The sequence below is a fragment of the Cydia pomonella genome, chromosome 23 (assembly GCF_033807575.1).
Source record: "Cydia pomonella isolate Wapato2018A chromosome 23, ilCydPomo1, whole genome shotgun sequence".
Lineage (NCBI taxonomy): Eukaryota > Metazoa > Arthropoda > Insecta > Lepidoptera > Tortricidae > Cydia > Cydia pomonella.
The window spans coordinates 1,138,462-1,162,441 of NC_084725.1; the positions used below are offsets into that span (position 1 = coordinate 1,138,462).

The following is a 23,980-nucleotide window of genomic DNA, read 5'->3' on the forward strand; positions in this document are numbered from 1 at the left end:
AAAACACATGAGAGATAACATAGCATTTTTTAATTATATCACCTTTTTACAAGCTTTTAATTAGTTCCACCTAACCCGTTGTCTGTTGGTCTGTAATCAAATCTTGCAAGTTAAATTTGATCCATGAATTTTTTAGTTAGTTTATAAGGTTATGTTATTGTGCTAATAAATTATTATCCTTTCTTTCTTTCTTTTTGTACTGTATTTTAATAAGCAAATTCGTACTCCGCGAATTGCATCTCTCTCTCCCACGTTACGCTTGTCCGTTGTCGAATTGACGGCAGCAACGACAAAGCTGGATACATTTTATTCAATTACGTACTCAGTAATACAAGTTACTGTTAACTTAAGGTCCGCGTATTTGGTGACCTCTGCTCTATTCCCTTCAGTAAAATTGCTATTTGTACTGATTAATGGTGAGTTTTGATTGGGCCAACGTTAAATCTATTTCAGAGCGCTGACCTGCCTTCTCCAAGACATAGTATACTTCATAGCTGGATTTGAAAATGAACCAAATAAGTCCGAAGCCCTGGAGCTGATAGTAGAGAATCCGAACAGAGACCGGCAAAAGCTGCTCCGAGAACAATATATCCTGCGACAACTGTTCAGGATACTGCAGGTGACATCGTCATCAATTTTTACAAGTTTTTAAATAATTACTAGAATCAGGCGTTACTTTGCGGAAATCCATGCTAATTAAAGCAAGAAATATTACTTTGCTAATCCGCGAGAAAATAACGTGTTACTCAATTAGTGCTAACCCGTTATACTTACTTGCGTATTTTTACATGCAATTAATGTTCCCACCCTCCCACCGCAAAAATAAATACGCAAATAAATATAACAACCCACCACCATACATATGTAAGTCGGGTGACAATGCAATACTATGATGACTTGTAGCCGATCTGATGATGAAGACAGGAGGTGGCTATAGGAACTCTGTGATAATACAACGCAAACTAATTGTATGTGGGGTTGTCCGAATTATTTCGATGAGTATTAGTTGCCTGTGGAAAGAAAAGTACAGTCAGCTATAAAAGCTTGGTTCAAAAATGTTTTTTGTCACCAGATGAGCTATTTTGCCATCGAAATTATTACATTTAGATAAATAAAAAATGGAATAGTTCACCGCCCGAGTTAAGATTTGAATTCGCGGCTCTGAGGCATCTGCCTTCAGTATTACGCGCCAAACAGTTTCAAGTAAGTAATTTAAAAAATTCTGAAAATCTAATGGTGAAATTATTAAAACTATCCCCTGAATTCCAGGGTCCCTTCGAAGTCTCTCAAGAGGGCGAGCCGTTCCTCAAGATAGAGGAATTATGTGACGCGCGATACGCGCCCTACAAGTATATCTTCCGGCTCTGCTACCGGATACTGCGGCTCAGCCAACAGGACTACCGGAAGAACCAGGTTCGCTAGCTTCAAACACAAACTTCAGTTTACATTGTAATTGTAAATAAATGTTTGGCTTTCATAATACTAGAATAAATGTAAATACTTTAAATGGTTAAGATTATACCTAACTAAACATATGTTAGATATGAAATAAGTAAGTAAGTAAATATTCTTTATTACACCAACAATTATACATTTTACATACACGTCCGTTAAACTACAAATAAATTTAAATTAATATTCTTTATTGCACCAACAACTATACATTTTACATACATGTACGTAAAACTACAAATAAATTTAATTTAATATTCTTTATTGCACCAACAATTATACATTTTACATACACGTACGTAAAACTACAAACAAATTTAATTTAATATTCTTTATGGCACCAACAATTATACATTTTACATACACGTACGTAAAACTACAAATAAATTTAAATTAATATTCTTTATTGCACCAACAATTATACATTTAACATACACGTACGTAAAACTACAAATAAATATAATTTAATATTCTTTATTGGACCAACAATTATACATTTTACATACACGTACGTAAAACTACAAATAAATTTAATTTAATATTCTTTATGGCACCAACAATTATACATTTTACATACACGTACGTAAAACTACAAATAAATTTAAATTAATATGCTTTATTGCACCAACAATTATACATTTAACATACACGTACGTAAAACTACAAATAAATATAATTTAATATTCTTTATTGCACCAACAATTATACATTTTACATACACGTACGTAAAACTACAAACAAATTTAATTTAATATTCTTTATGGCACCAACAATTATACATTTTACATACACGTACGTAAAACTACAAATAAATTTAAATTAATATTCTTTATTGCACCAACAATTATACATTTAACATACACGTACGTAAAACTACAAATAAATATAATTTAATATTCTTTATTGCACCAACAATTATACATTTTACATACACGTACGTAAAACTACAAATAAATTTAATGTAATATTCTTTATTGCACCAACAATTATACATTTTACATACACGTTCGTAAAACTGCAAATAAATTTAATGTAATATTCTTTATTGCACCAACAATAAAATTATACATTTTACATACACGTACGTAAAACTACAAATAAATATAATTTAATATTCTTTATTGCACCAACAATTATACATTTTACATACACGTACGTAAAACTACAAATAAATTTAATTTAATATTCTTTATGGCACCAACAATTATACATTTTACATACACGTACGTAAAACTACAAATAAATTTAAATTAATATTCTTTATTGCACCAACAATTATACATTTAACATACACGTACGTAAAACTACAAATAAGTATAATTCAATATTCTTTATTGCACCAACAATTATACATTTTACATACACGTACGTAAAACTACAAATAAATTTAATGTAATATTCTTTATTGCACCAACAATTATACATTTTACATACACGTTCGTAAAACTACAAATACTTAAATTTACATTAATATTCTTTATTGCACCAACAATTTACATAAATGTACGTAAAACTACAAGGTGCATGTATTAATCGTTTCTAAAAGAAAATGTTCGCACACGGAGAAATTGCCAATCACTGCTCATCAGTGATCAGTGGTCGGCTATCTACATACGACTTAGTTTAACTTATGGTTTTAATTTATGTCAACATCATTATTTTCCGTTTATTCATTAGTGTCCGGGTTTTCCCCGGACCCTTCTTGGCCCCCCCCCCCCCCCCCCCCCCAACTAGGACAAATCCGGGAAAACCCGGACGGATGGCAGCCCTAGTCGTGTAAGAATGTCCTATAATATTTATTTGATTGTTTATTTATATCATTGAACTGACAGCAAATAGAATCTCATTTATATACTGACTATTGTAATGCGGTATCTCATAGCAATAAGGTTTAAAAACGGTCATTTTTTCACAACATTGTTCTAATATAATACGTTTTACAGGAATATATAGCAAAACACTTCGGGTTCATGCAAAAGCAGATCGGCTACGACATTCTAGCCGAGGATACTATCACTGCATTACTACATAACAATAGGAAATTACTGGAAAAGCATATTACGGCTTCGGAGATCGAGACCTTTGTAGGTGAGTGATCTAATACTTCATATTATATACACCGTGGGCCAATTAAACCCGACAGATTTCAAAGGTGTGTTCTTGACCGCATTTAGAGACTAAAATATAATACAATACTATGTCGGTGGCAAACAAGCATACGGCCTGCCTGATGGTAAGCAGTCTCCGTAGCCCATGTACAATGTTTGTTGAAATCGGTCTTGTTTTTGAGATAATGACAATTTCTGTGAAAATTTGTTTCTGTTATAACTTAGTCAAAAACGCCTTTTTAGCTGTGACGCTGCCACTATGTGACTTGGTTTAGACATACCTACTGACAGATATTAAAGTTTTAAAGTAAACTCGCAATATTTGTCTGTAAATAAAATAAAAACTTTACTTATTCGTTGTAATGTTTTTTTTTTCACCAAGGTGTAAAAATAAATAACGTGTCGTGTGCAGAAAATGCAAAAGGAGTTTTTTTTTTCGGCAAAATATTTTTTTTTTTTTGTGGCGAATTTGGCCAAAACTCATATAACATTTTTTGCTCCTTATGACCTCAGGAATGCGTGGTTAAAATCTGTCTGGTTTAATTGGCCCACGGTGTATATTAATAGAATAGAACTGTACTATTATGTGCCCTTACAGGGTGTCATGAACTGGCTATATAAAATGTAACACCTTATTATGTACATGACAATGAAATATTAAATAAAAGACTAACTGATTAAATGTCTACTTAATACGATTCGAGACAACTGTGCCGTTGTGATGGTGTTGACAGACTGAAGTGCCAAGGCTCTTCCGTGTGAAATTAAGGTTGCATTTAGCAGAAAGGTCTGAAAACGATGATATTAAGCTTAGAAATAAATTAAAAGTGACAAAATTCACTGTCCCCACGATATTTGCCTGTCAGTTATTCGCAAAAGCTGACAATCGCGAACTGGTAATCAGTGGGCGCCTTCAAGCGAGGCACGAACTCGCGACACTGGGTCGCTGGTCCATGCTCTGCACACTGTAGCCCGAGACCTCACTCGAGGACAGCGAATATTTCCACCTTATGCGCCTTGGGAGGCGCCCTAGCGACTTAAACGAGACAGTTAATTTTTCCACTTGTAATTGGCGTGTAAAACATTTTTCGGTGATGGAAAACATCGTGAGGAAACCGGGGGAATGGGACTAACCCCAACAAGGCCTAGTTTCCCCCCTGGGCTGGAAGGTCAGATGGCAGTCGCTTTTGTAAAGCGAGTGCCTACGACAACTCTTGAGATTAGGTGCCAAGCGAACTCTAGGCTCACATGAACCGTGGCAAAAAGCCAGGACGCCGTTAGAAAGATGATGATGATTGTCGACTCAAGTATTCGTACAAGACATGATGTTCAGTATTGACTATTTCTATAAACGACAATCACAATACTGGTTTAGTTGGGTAGATCAAACGTACGGCAACTTGTTCTTCCGTTGTGATAATCGTGTGAAGACATTAACATTTGCTTCGAGCGGTTAAAACGCATGAAATTTCGCACCGAAAACTGAACGAAAAACGTAGACCCGAATGAAGGGTTGATCTCCCATAGAAAATTTGAATTTTGCGCTTTCTCCTTCTAACAAGTTGGGTGTATTTGAGTATAATTTATTTTCCAGTGTAATAAAATAAGTTATTGTTTTTGGCACGAACTAGGCGAAAAAAAGGTGTACGATTTTTCCATCACAACCCGTACGATTGAGAAAGAATGAGAATGAGGATGATCATGACGGACACGGACACAAACACGAAGAACATGAGCATGACGTTTGTCGACAAGTCTTGCCTAGTGGGTAGTGACTCTGCCGATGAAGCCTATGTGCCCGGGTTCAAATCCTGGTAAGGGCATTTATTCGTGTGATGAGCACGGATATTTGTTCCTGATTCATGGGTGTTTTCCTATTTATTCTATTTAAGTAACTTCGTTTCAACCGAGTGTTCCACGAAACTCACGCATTTTTTTTGCAGGACTCGTCCGTAAAAACATGAATACGTGGCAGTCGCGTTTTCTCGACTATTTAAGCGACCTGTGCATCTCCAACAAGAAGGCAATCGCCGTCACACAAGAACTCATCTGCAAGAGCGTGCTCTGTGCCAACAACTCGGATATACTTATTGAGACAAGGTTTGTCCATGGAATCCTCCTACAGTAATGGATAATATTCTTGCCATGAATTTGACTGTTGAAGTGAACGTCGCTGTACGAATGCTCTGCGCTGTACAACATTAGTAGTAGTAGTGGTAGTAAAACACTTAATTGTACAAAAAGAAACATAAAACAGGAAAGAACACACATCATTTGTACAATGGCGAACTTATCCCTTTCAGGGATCTCTTCTAGTTAACCTTTGTAATTGAGGAAGACTTGGAGAACGGCATTAATTTATCAAGAAGAGCGTTTGAAGCCAGCGAATCCAGCTACAGACATATTAAATGTATTAAAACGGGTCATTCACGTATTTTAAGTCGAAAATCGTTCAAGAGATTTAACAATTTCAAAACGTTGATTTCAAAATTATTTGTATTTCTATTCTACAAATCAGTCTATTTCAGGGTGGTCTCAACAAAATATGAGAAGAGCAGCGGCTCGCCAAAAACCGACGAAGAAACCAAACAGTACACCGTCGAGGACGAGGTCATACTGCTGTGGAATAACAAGAAGGTTCAGGAATACTAATTTACCTTACCCGTTTTGATAAAAATCCAATTCTTTTTTTTATTTTCTGACCTTTTTTCCTTGCATTTAGGCATAGCAATCTATGAACAGTGCTTGAATTGTCAATGCGTCAAAATCTCTACTTTGAAGTCATTTTTAAATTGTGACATTTTGTATTTTCCACAGGCGCTAAATTTGTAATCCCACTGCCTATTCCGTTTTGTCATATTTTATCAAGTAAACAGCGCATTTTCTTTTACAGAATTCCCGCCTACTGACGGAGCTGGCGGCGGAGGCGCGCGAGCAGCCCGCGGGCGCGGCGGCCGCCGTCCTGGACTACTACCGCCACCAGCTCGACCTGTTCTCCAACATGTGCCTCAACAGGCAGTACCTGGCCCTCAACACGCTGTCGCAGCAGCTCAACATACAGCTGATACTCAAGTAAGCGTAATCGATATTATTGAAATTAGTAGAAAACTTATTTAACTGGAGAGAAAACAAATCATTAATAGAAACGCAGGCTCTTCTCAACGCTAGGCTACCTTGCAAACGAATATAAGTAGTCAATATCCACCCTCAAATGGCTCCTTAAGCTAGTTGAGGGTAGATGAAAACATTACATGATCAAATAATGCAGGTTAAAGTCAGGTCGTTCAGTGAAAGATCCAGGCTGTTTTTTCGTTAGTTAACCAATAAATGTTATAACAACCCAAAAATGTACAGTTTTTTTGTTTATTTTTATTTAAATACCTAAAGATAAAGAGTGTAAGTGTCGGCAGGAGGTGAATGACATACAAAGCTACACTGATTTCTAAATAAGATAGTGAATGCCCAATAGTACGATAAGATGAAGAAACTTAACAGTCAAGTTGTTCAACTTGCTATTGGTACGAACAAAGAAAACTACTCGTATTTGTGCGTGCTCCGTAAATAAAATCCTTTCATAATCTGTTGCTGATAGGTAGGTTTGCCATAATTATGCGGAGCTGATACGGGATCATGGGGATAGTAACGGCGCATGGCAACCCTACCGATAGGTATATAAACATCTGTTTGCTGCAATATTATTATTTTTCAGATGCATGTCGAACAACCTGCTGTCGCACGAGCTGCGCGCGTCCTTCTGCCGCCTCATGCTGCACCTGCACGTGGACCGCGACCCTCAGGAGCCGGTCACGCCGGTCAAATACGCTCGGCTGTGGACCGAGGTGCCGGACCACATACATATCAAAGAGTGAGTTTGTCAAGAACACAGTTATTTTAAACTAAAGTTTCATCAAAACTTTTTACTTGTTTTTGCAAAACATAATTACTTAATTTCTACAACTATTACATAGTAACTTAACTTATCGTTCAGAAACATTTGTCACACAAACAATTATCCTTTCGTCCTCAAAACATGAATCATGTAAGACTTTATACATTCAACGTTAACGAGGCATGAAAACATGTACATTATTTTTTTCATTTATTTTGAAACATAATAAAATACAGCATTACAGTCGAGACCAAAGCACTGTACAATTCAGATTATATAATAGGATTACACATTAGGAAAAACAGATCATAATCAACTTTCGTCCATCACCTCGCAATACCGCAGACACATCTGATACATACGTGCCTACTACCCATAATGCCTGCAAAAGTGTACAGAATACCTACCCGTGAATGTGTAACCGGTTACAGTGTTGTCACATCTATCAACTTTTGGGTAGATCTACCTATTTTGCCTGCGTTCTACCTATCTACCTCCCTGTTCTACCTATTTTTCCCAAATGGTACATTTCTAAGTAATTCTCAATACATGTGACGGAACATTACTTAATTTCTACCGAATTTAGATTCGATGTAATGAAAACTTACCAAAGAAACAGATTATACAAGCAGATTCATTACCTACAAACAATGGAAATCCTCATTATTGTTTCGATTTGTTTAATAAACACCTGTACTAACAAAACAATATTAAAGACTAATAAATAATTTGAAAATTTTTATACACATTTTAAATCATAAAAATGTACTTGCTATTGAGTGGTACATCTACCTGTTTTTCATTTTTAAACCACCCATTTCTACCTATTTTTGCACCCTGTTCGGCAAAATTGTATGTAACAACACTGACCGGTTATCAAGTGAATACGAGTAAGGAGTTAAGGTCACGAGGTTCTTCGGGATCTGTAAGTTTTATTTTTATTGAACACACCAAAAATGAGGTCCGAGTTTCTAGGTAGGTATACTCGTAAGTATTTTGTTGTAGGTAGCTTTTTTGTTTCCTAGTGTGCCTACACATCTACACTGAGTTTTATTTCTTTAAATCGTATGTTTTTTGTTCTAACTCACTAAATATGATACCTTGTTACAGTTACCAATGCGTGAAAGGCGGTCCCGACGCCAACCGCGAGAAAGTTAAACAACAGTTCGCGTCCACCATCGGCTTCGTGGAGAATTACCTGTGCAAAGTCGTAACCAGGACGTGGTACTTCAGTGACCATGATCAGAACAAATTGACGTTTGAAGTGGTGAAGCTCGCCAGGGAGCTGATTTACTTCGGTTTCTACAGGTATGTGACAAAGGTAGTTCATATGTAACATATTCTTCGTGGACTACTAGGTAGTAGTACCAGCAGCTGCAGAGGTCTGCAGCGTCGTCACCAGGACGTGGTACTGCAGTGACCATGATCAGAACAAATTGACATTTGAGGTCAACGGCCGCTTTCTATCACCGCACCGCTCACCGTCGGCAGGATGTTCATCCTCACACCCTAGAGTCTAAATGGTCGCGTACTGTGCGCGGTTTAAGAGGAATTCCCTCCCGCGGACGCTTCGGCTGTGGAATGAGCTTCCTGCCGAGGTTTTCCCGAGGAGCTACAGTATGGGGTTCTTAAAAAAAGGAGTGTACAGGTTTTTAAAGGGTCGGCAACGCGCATGTGATACCTCTGGTGTTGCAGGCGTCATAATCATTTATAATCTTTTTTACACAGTTTGACCATTATTGTAAACTAAAAAACATATTTATTGCAGTTTTAGCAATCTCCTGCGGCTAACAAAGACGCTGCTCAGCATTCTGGACAGCGTGAGCTCTGCTATGGACCTATTAAATGAAACCAACGCCTTATCCGGAGAAGTCGAATGTAAGTTTATGGCCCTCTTATTTAAAAAAAAAAACAACGCATTTTTTAATGTCTTCTTTTAATACATTTCTATGTATTGTATTGCATGCAGCACAGGAAAAGGAAATCAAAAAGCGTAAGTGGTTTTATAATTTAGAAAGATTAAAAATTTACTGTTTTTATCTATATAAGTACGATCGATGAAAATATACAATTTTGTGTTTTTGTGATCGAAGTTCCTTATCGGATGGATGGCGGATGGCTAGACCGAAAAAAGTGTTAATATATTTCCATCGCGGCCCTCTTTTGTTTAAATTCTTTCTCGAGAATAAGTAGCCTAATTTCACCTACTTCGTATATCCTATAGTGGCGCAGTTGGCAAACAGCCGTTTAGAAACAGATGGTAACAGCGACGGTCCGGGTTCGATCCCCGGACGTGTATTTTTGATTGATTGTAGCTCGAGCTCAAGCTGAGCGTATCAGTTTCAACTTGTACAAAAATGTTTTCTTATGCTTAGTTGTTCTTCCTGCCTGTAAGTCGCATTTCTGAATTGATTTGTGAAATTTTGTGAGCGGGTTTGATAATTTTTATTTAGTGATTAAGTTTTTTTTTGACGTGACAACGTCTTATAATTCGATGGAGCCGGCTGCACGCACGAAAAAACATGACTCATGCGGCGTTACCTTGCTCTGAGGCGTTCCATTTAAGGCTTAAAGTGCAAGCGAGAGCGCGCAACGAGCGACAAAGAGGCACAATCGGCCTCCGCGTTCGGCAGCGTTCGATATCTGTCTCTCTCCTACTTGAGTGAGCGATGCGTCCGCGTGGACAGCTGCTATACAGTAATACATTTACATGTTTTCGTCAAGTATGAAGTGCAGTGAAAAGTGAATGTGGTGTCAATTGTTTATAGCAACGATAATTGCGGCGATAAACCATTCCATCAGTATTTTCTTATGACGTTGTCACGTTCAACTATCGTCAGTATACCGACTTTACAGACAACCGTTTTTTGTATTTGTTAATCAATAATATACTATGTTTATTAATAATAACAAACTTAGTTCCAACCGAAGGTTCCAAGAGACTCACGTATTTTTTTTTTCATTTTCAAACAAAAGAATAAGAAAATCTGGTAAAAGATCTTTAATGTAGGTAATAAGTATTAGAATTCATTTAGGAATGACAAAAAGCTATTATCGGTTTTAACACATTCACTGCCGGGAACCCACCTGGTGGGCGCTCGTGAACTTTGTTCAGATGCCGGATAACCCGCTGGGCGGGTTGTTTTGTACGCAGCTATAGACCACCGGTTTCTGGGGTAGTGCGCCGTTTTTTGTCTGGCAGTGAATGTGTTAAAGAAATTATTGTCCCGAAAAGGACCGCCGCCTAAAACTGCGAAATAATTCCGTTTCAAATTGTGAATATCAGTTTTGTTATGGGTTTGCTTCCTGTCATACTCCTATGTATTTGCAAAATACATCGTGACATTTAATATTGTTTTTAATTCCATAGCTGAAGGTGGAGTGCTTCGTAGCATCGGTGACATGGGCGCCGTTATGACGTCAATAACTTTGGGATCTGTCACTAGAAATGTAAAGTATTCTTAGACGCTTATTGCATTATCTGAAATTTTTCTTTCTTAATATTGCGTCAAGTGTCATTGAGAGTATTTAATTGAGGAATATAATGTGATTGCGTGAATTATTGTCTTTTCTAACTATATTCGAAGTTATAATTACCTGTTGTATCCTTTAAATAGGGAGCGTGCATGAACTGTAGGAGGCAGCACAGGAGCCGTCAGATTTTTGGCGCGAGGCGTAAATGTGATGTTTTTTGTTCCGATGTAGCCCACAAGATGGCAGAACCTACTATGCACAAGAAAACACTTGACGTGTAAATGTGCATGTTTATGGTTCCGATTCAGGCCACAAGATGGCAGACCCTCAAACGCGCACGGTCCCTATACAGCTTTTCATATTTTCTAGTCCGCTAACCTTGTGTATATTTATGCGGCCGCTAGCGGCCGCTATGAAGCTCAAAAATGGTCACGTTTTTATAAACTCGTATTTAACTTGCCCTATTAGTATGCAGGTATGTATTGAATGTAGTGAGTAATGCAATTTTTTTAATTTGAGTTTGGCCATAACGAAGAATTTCCCTTACTATTTTTGCTACAATAAGGTGAACATTTCGGAGCATATTGGAGAATAGTAAGTTTTGAGTAATATTGAATGGCACTGAATGGCAGAATAGTTGTGCCTTAAACTTTTAAATATTTTTTAAGAAAAAAAAACCGACTTCAATGAGGGAGACCGGTGAAAGAAAGATTATTGTTGATTTTGGATTTCATACAATGAAATTAAAAAGACTAGTAAAATACCCGCAATTGGGTATTCGATTCGGGAAGCCAAAAATGCGTTGGTATGACGATATCAAGAGAACAGCTGGATCGAAATGGGTACATAGAGCGCAAAACAGATCAGAATGGCAAAAATTTAAGGAGGCCTACATCTCAAAGATTGAAAAGGGCTCAGAAGGAAGAATTCGACTATATTTAAAATAAATTATTTCACACCATGCATGAAATAATATAAAAACCGGATAAGTGCGAGTCAGACTCGCCCACCGAGGGTCCCGTACTTTTTAGTATTTGTTGTTATAGCGGCAACAGAAATACATCATCTGTGAAAATTTCAACTGTCTAGCTATCACAGTTCATGAGATACAGCCTGGTGACAGACGGACGAACGGACGGACAGCGGAGTCTTAGTAATAGGGTCCCGTTTTACCCTTTGGGTTTGCTTAAAAGAGTTGAGAAGTACCCTCAATTTCTCATGGAATCCATCATCAAAACTCAAGCTTGACAAAAATATCAAATATCAAATATCAAATATCAAACATTTATCAAACATTTATTCAGCAAATAGGCCACAGGGGCACTTTTACATGTCCATTTTTACAAACAATAAATAAAATAAAATAAACAATTACAAATATCGAATCTATGAAATAATAATTACTTTATTAGAGATGTATACTGTCTCTAAATGTCAAATTACACAAAAAAAACTATGATAAAAAAATAAAACCATAAAATACTAAAATTCTTTAGAGATGTATAAGTCTCTAAGTGTCAGAGATAAAATATAAAAAATATATTAAATTATCCTTAGAGATGTAGAGGGTCGCCAAGGCTTGAATTCTTATATAAATAATTAAAAGACAAAAAAAATAAAACAGACAAGAACCGAATGAAGTGTCTCACGTTAATGTCACTCAAAAGTAAAGTTATATACTTTAACATAACCTGTACCCCGTGTAAGCTTAAACAGACCGGTCTCCACAAACAGCACCCGTTCACGAGTATGACGTGTATCTCAGCCATCGCCTCCCTCAACCTTCATTCGGGAAAGTGGCGACCCGATCAACGACGCCACCGTAAGTAAAGACTTTTTAGCGAGCATGACATGTTCAAGCTGCCGGGTTGTATTAATAAAAATATAATAAAAAATTGTGAGATACTACATTTGTGCTTGTAAGTTACATTAAAGACGGCATAGCGCCACATAAACGCGACTACATATTATTCATAAGGAGTGCCTACCTATAAAACTAAATTATAAATTATATGATTATAAGTATGAAGAATGAACTCCAGGTCTTTTTGTTGCAGAACATCTTTTGTATTGATTTTTAATGTGTTTATATGACTATTTGGTTTCTCAATAAACTAAAAAAAAAATGTACCTCGAAAACCTAACTGCTTCACAAACATGCGAAGAGAATAAATTGCCAAACGCGAAGTATGCGGCGTTGAAGAGTTCCATTATGTTCATCATCAGCAGTTCCGCTTCATTAAATCTCATTTTTTAAATGTAAATGCTTGATTTGTTGATGAAAATACAAAAATCACTATATGTATGCTCTTCACATTTGAAGAGTTCCCTCGATTCCTCATGGATTCCATCATCAGAAATGAGTTTTGAAAAAAAACGGGACCAATCTGAATACAAGGTGCCCGTGAGCATTGCGAGAGATTTTAACGGTGCATTCCTGATTGCAACAGAAGCAAAAAATTTCATGACTTTTTGTGAAATTCGACAAAAAAATTTTTTTTTGTTTTTTTTTATTTTTCTTTTTTTGAACACTCCTGTACATAAAACGTAATTTATTGATAAACACATAACCTAAAATTAACTAAAAAAGTTTTTATTTTATTTGGGGGTAGCCTCTCGAATACATTTTTTTAATTTTTCGATGTCAAACAATAACTATGTCCAGACTAGACCTCAAAGTGGCAATACCGCAGTCAAAAATGTGTTCTGTGCCGACTTATGGCAAAATAATGATTTCGAAAAACATTTAATTATCTCTGAAACTAGGCCTAATCCACAAAATTTTATATGACATTTTAGTTTCTAAATATTACCAGGAATGCTAAGTTAAAATGTCTCGCAATGCTCGTGGGCACCTTGTATAGATTCAAACAAAAAAATATTTTTTATAATCGGATCAGAAATAACGAAGTTACGAAGATACACACCGAATTGATAACCTCCTCCTTTCGAAATCGTGAAGTCGGTTAATAATTAAAGAGGGAAATTGTTTTTGACGTTATTGATGTGAAGGTTCGTTTTGAGTGCTGGTTAGGGATTGCAAACCGGATTGATTTTCAATCCGGCCGGATCCGGCCGGATTTTGGCCATAACCCGGCCGGATCCGGCCGGACCGGATCCGGTTTGGTATAGGGATATCAAAATTAATTAAATGATATATTTTTCTAGTTTTTTGCGTAATACGTATTCCTAAATCTATAATTTGAAGTTAATAAATAACTTCTTAACAATAAAATAACTCTTAGTAGTAAAAAGTGTGACCTTGTCAATATCACTTAAAAACCCAAATATGAAATCGGTCATTTATTATATATAACCATTCACAAGTGCTCAAATTTTCGTTTACAATTATAAATTTGATTAGTTTCCAATGCCCGTAATGGGATGTGAGGTGGGAATTGGAACTCCTTGAAATGACAAGTTTTCGTGACTGTTCCTTGATTGAATTCTTTGTAACGTTGACATTCATTCTAGTAAGAAAATAAGATATTTTACTATTAACCAAAATGATATTAAATTTTCCCTAATTTTTTGCCCAAGAAAGTAGTAGTCTGTATGATTTAAAAAAATTACCTTTTTTTTATTTACAGAAAAGTATATTGGTCAAATTATAGGGAATGGAACATGACACGACGATCTCATGCGAAAAATAATAGAGTATAGGATTGAAATCCATCGAGGAAAGGGACTCCTTAAGAAAAGTTACTTGGATCAAATAAAGAATTGGCCAGACGTAGAGTAGCATGTACCATTAAGGAAATTGCATAAGATTGGATGAAATTGTAAATACAAAAGATTCTCTCTCAAATTTGAATAGAAAATAAACAATATTTTATCATTATATATATAAAATCGAAGTAAACTAAAGATTATCAAAGTTATCATTTCATTTCATACATTCATTTTAAGTACAAACTTACAATCTTATATTCATTCACACATGTAACACATATTGATTAGCCCAGCTCTAGTCGGTTGAGTACCGCCGACTTAATCCTGCTCATTTGTTTACTTTTAATCTCCTATCACAACATTATTACACTCTTTTCTTCTCTTTAGCATAAATTACAAATGCCTTCCATGGCATCTCCATCGTTTAATTTTTCCTTCTATTACAGTATTTATGTAATCGTCGTATCGTGCCACCAACATGAAAGGCAACTTCTGTTCCCAGTCATCGTCATAATAAATATATTTTTATTTAACTAAATTTAAACTTTTTCATTCGTTTTATGCTCTGTTCAATTTCATACCTCTCATCCGTCGCCTTTTCCTCATCTAAACCGCACAGTGCGTGCTGTATTTAAGCGTTTTTTTTTATTTGACCGGATTCGGTCCGGATCCGGTGATTTTTACCGGATCCGGTGGCTCCTGAAAAGTGCCGGATCCGGCCGGATTACCGGATCTGCCGGACCGGATTGCAATCCATAGTGCTGGTTTGATGCTTAAATTATGATTATTTTACCTGATTTCGTCGCATGTTTGGAGAAAAGCACTATATATGCCTCGGCAAGAAGAGCAATTCGTGGATTCGTCTTCGACTCGAAACTCATCCACAAATTGCCCTTTCCCGGCCACTGCAGTAATGTATTATTAGATGTGTGAACATGTGTGAGAGTGGAGTACGTTGCAGGCGGGCGGCGGCGGCGCGGGCGCGGGGGGAGCGGCGCCGCGCGGCGCCAGCGCGGCGCTGGCGCGCGAGCACCCGCTCGTCATGGACACCAAGCTCAAGATCATCGAGATCCTGCAGGTAGGCTGCTAGCCGACCCACTCTGCCCGCTATACAGTACAGTGAGCGTACTGCAGGCGGGCGGCGCGGCGCTGGCGCGCGAGCACCCGCTCGTCATGGACACCAAGCTCAAGATCATCGAGATCCTGCAGGTAGGCTGCTAGCCGACCCACTCTGCCCGCTATACAGTACAGTGAGCGTACTGCAGGCGGGCGGCGCGGCGCTGGCGCGCGAGCACCCGCTCGTCATGGACACCAAGCTCAAGATCATCGAGATCCTGCAGGTAGGCTGCTAGCCGACCCACTCTGCCCGCTATACAGTACAGTGAGCGTACTGCAGGCGGGCGGCGCGGCGCTGGCGCGCGAGCACCCGCTCGTCATGGACACCAAGCTCAAGATCATCGAGATCCTGCAGGTAGGCTGCTAGCCGACCCACTCTGCCCGCTCTACAGTACAGTGAGCGTACTGTATTACGTATTTTTATTTTTATAAAAAGTAATTATATGTTGCATACAGCGTTGTTGTAACACGGGCATTACATTTAACTCAACCAAACAATTGAAAACTGTGACATATCAATGTCATTTCGAACATCGATCGTCCGAGATAGTACTTACGTTTAGTAGCAAATGTATTAACTCGTACTAAACACTAATCAATATGTAAACAGGCCCTAAGGCAAGTATACACGCTCAAAAGGGCCTTATAAGATAAAAATGAATGATTGATTATCTCCGAAATGGAGTTAATTAGAATACCGGTGTCTTTGAGAAAGTTACTTAATTTAAGCTCAGGGATGCATCCTCGAAATTAATGGAAAACCAAAACAAACACGGTGTTTGATCCTCAGGAAAATCAAGGTCGACTGACATTATTTACAAAAAACTGTCAAGTAGCCAATGAACCCAAATTATTGACCCGTTAAAATATCTGGGTGAAAAACTAATACTACCTGATATATGATAATAAAAAACGGTACAACGGAAAATACAATGATTTGCATACATTTAAATAAAAAGCAAGTTGACGTTCACATATGACTCGACGTAAAAAATAAGCGAAGAAATCAACATGTCTTTTGTAATTATTGCTACAAAAAAAAAGTTACAGAGGTTCAATAATTTTCTTGTTTTTTTTTTTACGCTATTAGCACCTTATTCGTCTTCTCCATCTCATCTTCACACATAACTTTCCCTTTTTCAGTTCATCCTAGACGTCCGGCTGGACTACCGCATCAGCTGCCTCCTCTCCATCTTCAAGAAGGAATTTGAGCAAGCCGGCGAGCGAGCCGACGTGGAGGCCATAGGGCTACAGGCCGAAGGCATATTCAGTTGCAGGTGAGAATGCAGATGCAGATAGGGAAATACTTAGCAAGTCTGGAACTATTTCAATAGTTCATCCTAGATGGTTGGACTATATCTCCATCTTCAAGAAAGAGTTTGAGCAAGCCAGCGAGTCGACGTGGAGGCCATAGGGCTACAGGCCGAAGGCATATTCAGTTGCAGGTGAGAATGCAGATGCAGATAGGGAAATACTTAGCAAGTCTGGAACTATTTCAATAGTTCATCCTAGACGGTTGGACTATATCTCCATCTTCAAGAAAGAGTTCGAGCAAGCCGGCGAGGCGACGTGGAGGCCATAGGACTACAAGCTGAAGGCATATTCAATTGGAGGAAAACCGAATCTGATGAAATGAAGGCTTGATGGCCTATCGGTAAGGCTTCAAACCGAAGGTCGCGGGTTCGAAATCTGGCTCGTACCAATGAGTTTCTTCAAACTTTTTTACGAAATATCTTATGTTTTAAAAGTTATTGGACTTTGCATAATTATCATGGTATATCTCAATGGGGCATTATTTTTTTTTAATCTTGGGAGAATAACAGCATTTACCCATTTTACGAAGTAGAAATAACATTATTAGAATACTGGTGACTAACGCATGCTGGTGGTGGGGTGTGATATACCACAATCTTCTATATTACTTCATCATCATATGTTATGTCATATAGTTACTAATTGTAGTAACTTTGGGCAGTTTTTACAAGCTTTTATTTAACTTGCCCTGTTAGTATTAAATCTTCTGTTTATGTGTATGTGATGAAAACGAGAAATCGGATGACAATGCAATATTATGATGATAAAAAGCTGATCTGATGATGGAAACAAGAGGTGACCATATGGGAACTCTGTGATACATCAACACAAATTTGGCATTTTTAGAATTGTCTCGTTAGAAAAGTACAGTCAACGGTAAAAGCTTGTACCAAAAATGTTATTTGTGGTAAGTATAGTTAGTATAGAAAATAATTGCGAATTACTTGATGAAATATAGCATTGTATACAATAGTGATGTAATCAAGCACTTCAATCTCGTACCTTACTTAGGCAACTCAGCAAGCTTCGTTGCCTAAACACGGTACTCGACTGAAAAGCTCTCTAATATATATATATAATAGAGAGCTTTTATTATATATATATATATATATATATATATATATATATATATATATATATATAATTATATATAATGGAGAGCTTTTATAAAATACTATATTTCATCAAGTAATTCGATATTTTTTTTCTTTACTAACTATACTTAGGTAATTCTTTCGTATGTAGATTTGTCTCTTTGTCATTCTCCGTAGATCTGTCTCCTATAATGTGTAAATTCTTTCAGAGCAATTCAGACTGTACCCGACGGGTGTCTCCCCAAAAATGTAGACTTGTTAGTAAGCTGAACTGTACATCGCATGGTTTGACGCATCTTTGTGCTGTAATATGATGATGATTGATCAAATACACTCAATAAGTACAATTTGTATGGAAAGCATATACATTTTTATTGAGTTGGGTGTTTGTTTGATTCAAATGAGACAGTGAAGAAAATACTAAATCTATTTTTCTCGAATTTAAACTATCGCGAGACATACTAACATGAAACTAATTCTACGGATTTCACTCGCGCGAGTGACTAGAAACACGTGAGTGAAATCCGTAATATTAGTTCGATCAATTTTTCTGTTAATTTAATTTATTTATCTGCATAATTGCTATCTTTGTTCTCAAGAACAAATTTAGCTATTTCTTATAATTTTTCACTGCACCATTTGGATAAAACACCCTGTATAAATATGATGAAATCATGTCGTGTTCGTATACAAGCCTTTAACCCTTCGCCGCCTTGTGTATGTGTATTAAGTTCGGCCTAAAACATTTAACATGCTTGATTTCATGTTATGTCCTTGTTTAGCTTTGGATCATGTATGTTGGAACCTGTACGGTCACGTCTGAAAATATCGATACGAAAAATGTGCCAAAACTATGTATACACGACTTTATTGCCCATATATTAAGGTAATGTATACATATTTTTGGCACATTTTTCGTACCGATATTTTCAGACGTGACTACCAATATTACTAATAAATTGATAAAATAGGAATTTAACAAGCGCTAATACATAACGCATGGAAAAGCTTAAAAAACAGCTTGAACAATAACCGAAACCAGATAAACCTCCAGAACGCATGCAACGTAATTCAAAAGTGAACTTTATTACAAGACAAAACGATCCGAATTCCAATAACAGTCACACTTGAAACTTCAACTTCAAATGTTTCCACCCTTACAAATAACCAAAAGCATGAAACCACACCCAATCAAACATGAACTGTACAACGTTACAATAAAGTCCACATTCCAGGGACGGTCTCGACCTGGACGAGTGCGGAGGGCGCATGGTGTTGCGCGTCCTGCTGCAGCTGTGTTCCCAGGGGGCCTCGGCGGCGCTGGTCTCCGGGGCCCTCGCGCTGCTGTTCAGGCACTTCAGTCAGCGGCAAGAGGTGTTGGCGGCCTTTAAACAGGTAGGCGCAGGTGTATGAGGTACATGACATGCAACATGTTGAAGTTATAAAAAGTAGACTGCGAAAACGCACCTACGGACAGTAAAAGTGACAAAAATATGTACACACTACCTTAAAATATAGGCAATAATTTTTGGCACTTTGTTGATATCGATATTTAATACATTGACTGTACATCCGTTTGAGACAGTGGCAAGAGATTTTGGTGCCTTTGAAACAGGTGTGTTGTATTGTATGTTTTTTTATAATAAGGTACAGCCTACTTCTACTGCGTAAGGTATTACAACGCACCAATTCCTAAGCCTAGGTTACCGAGGCCCAGATCTAGGCTTCCCTAGCGAGCCATCCATTGCCAAAATCTAGGTCACAATTAGGAAGATAATGACGTGTTATCCTGAATTCATATCGTTAATTTTTCCAGGTCCAACTCCTAGTGTCGGACGCGGATGTGGAGTCGTACAAGCAGATCAAAGCAGACTTGGACCTCTTGCGACAGAGCGTGGAGAAGTCCGAGCTGTGGGTCTTCAACAAGGGCCGCGCCACGCTCGACGACCACGGAGGTGAGACCCTCATTGTTAACGTGAAGTACACGCAGATCAACTGACCCGGACCTCTTGCGGCAAAGCGTGGAGACCGAGCTGTGGGTCTTCAACAAGGGACGCGCAGGTGCACTAGACACACATGAAGCTAAGTCTCTTTAGATATTTGTTATCCACAATAATCCACATAATTCATGCCGGTTTTAGCTAATAGCCGCTAGTGGCTAGTAAGCCACGATTAGTGAAGCCAATATACATACATAATTATATTGTTTTTATTTATTGACATTGTTTTCTTTATCATACAGATGATCTTTATTGGGAGATATTATTTCATTGTTTTTATATTGTTGTGTGTTGACGATTCTTATTGGGAGATATTATTTGTGTTCTTTTATTAATTTATCGTTTTTATTTTTATTGTTCTCGTATTTTCGTAAGTTTTGACATTGTAAATTTATATTTTGGATTTTGTAAGTATTTACCTACTTACTGTTATTCTAATTGTATTGACAATCCTTATTGGAGCTATAATTTTATTTCATTAGTACTGTTATTATTTTCATTTTTATTTTATTTTGACGATCATGACAGAAATTCTTATATTTTTGACATCAATGCAAATTTATTATGTAATTGTCTTTCATGAAATAAATCATCTAATCTAATCTATACGATCTCGGCATTAAACTTGAAGACCGAGTGAGGAATGTCGAGATCCGACACCGCACCAAGGTGCGAGACGTGGGTGACGTCATTACCAAGCTGAAATGGAATTGGGCGGGACATGTTGCCAAGCAGAGTGATGGTAGGTGGACCAAAAAGTTGACAGATTGGTGGCCGCTTTCGGATGAAAGAAGCGCCTGGCGTCCGTTAGCTCGTTGGGTGGACGGCATTCGAAAAATTGCGGAACACTTCTGGATGCGACTAACCCAGGACCGGGATAAGTGGCGTACATGAAGAGAGGCCTCAACAGAGGGCGAATAGAGGCTAAGGTGATCATGATGATGACGATCTTTGTCCGTCACATCAACATCAACACATGATTTTTAGGTAAAAACAGAGATAATAATAGCAGGACAGGTTGCAGGTTGCAGGCGTCCATAGGCGACGGCGATGGCGACTGCTTACGATCAGGCGGGCCGTACGCTTGTTTGCCACCGTCGTGGAATAAAAAAAATGAAGTCAGCAACCCGTTTTACGCAATACCACAAATGTTCTACTGTCCCCAGGTGGAGCAGGCACCGTGGGCCCCGGCGGAGCCATCCTGGAGCGCAACGCTTCCATGGACAACGTCCTGGACACGTCGCGGACCGCCAAGCACGACAACAACGAGTACAAGAAGATCAAACACGTAAGCTCTTATACATTTGAGCCCTCAACTTTTTCTTTTTTAGTAAAAGCAAGGAACAAAGTCTCCATATACCAAAAAGTGTCCGACAAAACACCATAAATAGGTGGCGCTACAATACCTAGAATACTCGAGGAAAAAATCTAATCATAGACAGCGCACTTCACTCCGTCAATAAAGCCTAGGTTCTTACCTACTCTAGCGCTACTCTGGAGAAATTTGGAACTATTATTTATAGCTGACAGCTGGACACTTTTGCAACAAAAATAGTAAGCTCTTATAAATTTGAGCCCTCACCTTTTTCTTTTTTAGTAAAAGCAAGGAACAAAGTCTCCATATACCAAAAAGTGTCCGACAAAAAACCATAAATAGGTGGCGCTACAATACCTAGAATACTTGAGGAAAAAATCTAATCATAGACAGTGCACTTCACTCCGTCAATAAAGCCTAGGTTCTTAGCTACTCTAGCGCTACTCTGGAGAAATTTGGAACTATTATTTATAGCTGACAGCTGGACACTTTTGCAACAATTCTGACCTTCCATAATACAGAGGTAGTACTATTACTAGCTTAAATCTAAAAATCTAGGTCCATGGGGTCCCAGCGCGCACAACTATTTTGTAGAAATCGCGAAGCATCTGGTTGACATAACTGGTGACCGAAGAGCTGGCGGCTTCCTCACAACGTATCAGTATTGCAATACAAATAGGAACTGCCGCCAGCATCCTTGGTTGATACATTGCCTCAAGGGCCTATCTTATACATTTAGATTTAGTCTGAAGTAGTATCCAGAATTTGATAGACCAGCTTAAGGTTTACGCGAGTGTATTTTATAAAATTACCTCTTTATGGTACAGTCAGCTACAAAAATATGTATCGAGAGAATCGTCTCATAAATATGGTACTACGCTCTTATTACACTAGAATAAAATGCTATGGGACATATTTTTGAGTAAGATGTGTACACCAATATTTTTACACTTGACTGTACAAGAACAGTCAGACGCCTTTTTTAGAAAACTGATGTCACTGAAATTTCAGAGGCTCTTTTATCGTGACCGCACCTTTCTCAGTCAAGAAAGTGAGGTTGGTGACCTATATTTACGATTTTCATTAATGTGTGCGTAGTTGCCTGTACCGACCTACTGCCACCAACCCACATGTCAGTCGAGACAAGTGCACTACACTGTTTTCATCACACTTGCTCGTAAACGGTGTATTGTATGCCAGCACACTGGGATGGAATGAGCTATATTATGCCCACGGGCGTAATAAATCTTTTTATTTCATTTCGCTGTATGGTGCACAATAATGAATATTTACTTACGCCCATGGGCATATTGGGCATAATCTTAATTTTCAAGAAGGGAGTTCTACTTTTAAAATACTGTCGTTTATAAAAAGAAATGTATGTTTATAAATATTTAACTTCTGTAATTTAATAGCCGTTTAAAATATTTTTACGCAATTTTCAACCGTTGCTGAATGCCGGATAGGTTTGTGCCTTCAATGCCTAACCTGTCAAAAATGACAATATGGCCGACGAATGTTTGAAATTTCATCGTATTTAAGAAATATTTCGTTTAAAATTTAGTTTTTTCCTCACAAGTGTGATGTAAAGCATTTTGTGCGCCAGAATTACGAACTCTTATTCCCTCTCCTTCGACTTCGGGCTTAAAATTAATACTTGTTCGTAAATTCTTGTTTGCCGCCCTTAATACACACTATACTATTGCGAATCAGAGCAACTGCTTACTCAGATCAAGATAAAACCGAAATAAGGGAGTTAGAGTGCCTTCTATCAGGACCGTAATTTTCCCACTAAGTGTTGGAAATGGTAGAGGGGCCTCTGCCTATTCATTTACGGTTTGTATTTACGCTAAGCACATTCACGCCTAAATATGTGCGCACGTACCTTAACACTAAATCATACCAAAAAGAACTTAATATAGAGGTGGATTGTCAAAGGAAATTTTGTAGCCACAGTACATTTACAGCCATTTTTCGACACATGATTAAAACTTTTAGAACGCCATTTGACTTTGATCCTTTTTCTTTTACTGATATGTGTTAAATTTGTTTAATATAAAAAAGTGGCGCCATCTAATAGATCAAAGGCCAAAGGTAGGGTAGTATCATTTTGGCGCCCGTATCTTTAGGTTGTGCCCGGTAAGATGGCGCCACTCATGTCTCTCGGATCCTCTCAATAATCATGTTTCGAAAGATAGCAGTAAATTTACGTGGTTACAAATTTTTCTTCGACAATACACCTCTATTTCGAATTCTCTTTGATCATACTTAAGTATTTTCTACCTAGTGTTACCCCGGCTTTTGCTAGTTATTGTATCAATATACTTGCTTAAGTATATTTGTATAAATTCGTTTTCTTTGCTTAGTTCTATTTGTATAAATTCGTTTTCTTTGCTTAGTTCTATTCCTTCACATATTATCCTGAGAGCCAGTTCACGTTACAATACATAGATGGTAGGATCGTATAGATGTGCTATACGCGTGCCCGTGAGGGACAGAACAATGCGGCAGCAATGCGGCAATATTAATAAACTCGTTTTAACATT

The 23,980-nt window shown here is 37.7% G+C and overlaps 1 protein-coding gene across 1 annotated transcript in view; it reads left to right on the forward strand.

Moving 5' to 3' along the window:
- Nucleotides 1-23,980, forward strand: part of LOC133530495 (inositol 1,4,5-trisphosphate receptor) — a 104,568-nt gene that overhangs the window by 21,336 nt on the left and 59,252 nt on the right. The window contains exons 12-28 of the mRNA XM_061868404.1: nucleotides 454-619; nucleotides 1,270-1,413; nucleotides 3,396-3,540; nucleotides 5,504-5,660; nucleotides 6,089-6,197; nucleotides 6,454-6,632; nucleotides 7,270-7,425; nucleotides 8,560-8,757; nucleotides 9,218-9,327; nucleotides 9,419-9,442; nucleotides 10,820-10,899; nucleotides 15,557-15,673; nucleotides 16,855-16,988; nucleotides 18,329-18,376; nucleotides 19,355-19,514; nucleotides 19,936-20,074; nucleotides 21,286-21,407. Coding sequence (XP_061724388.1) covers nucleotides 454-619; nucleotides 1,270-1,413; nucleotides 3,396-3,540; nucleotides 5,504-5,660; nucleotides 6,089-6,197; nucleotides 6,454-6,632; nucleotides 7,270-7,425; nucleotides 8,560-8,757; nucleotides 9,218-9,327; nucleotides 9,419-9,442; nucleotides 10,820-10,899; nucleotides 15,557-15,673; nucleotides 16,855-16,988; nucleotides 18,329-18,376; nucleotides 19,355-19,514; nucleotides 19,936-20,074; nucleotides 21,286-21,407 — 2,188 coding nt within the window. The remainder of the gene's footprint in view (nucleotides 1-453; nucleotides 620-1,269; nucleotides 1,414-3,395; nucleotides 3,541-5,503; nucleotides 5,661-6,088; nucleotides 6,198-6,453; nucleotides 6,633-7,269; nucleotides 7,426-8,559; nucleotides 8,758-9,217; nucleotides 9,328-9,418; nucleotides 9,443-10,819; nucleotides 10,900-15,556; nucleotides 15,674-16,854; nucleotides 16,989-18,328; nucleotides 18,377-19,354; nucleotides 19,515-19,935; nucleotides 20,075-21,285; nucleotides 21,408-23,980) is intronic.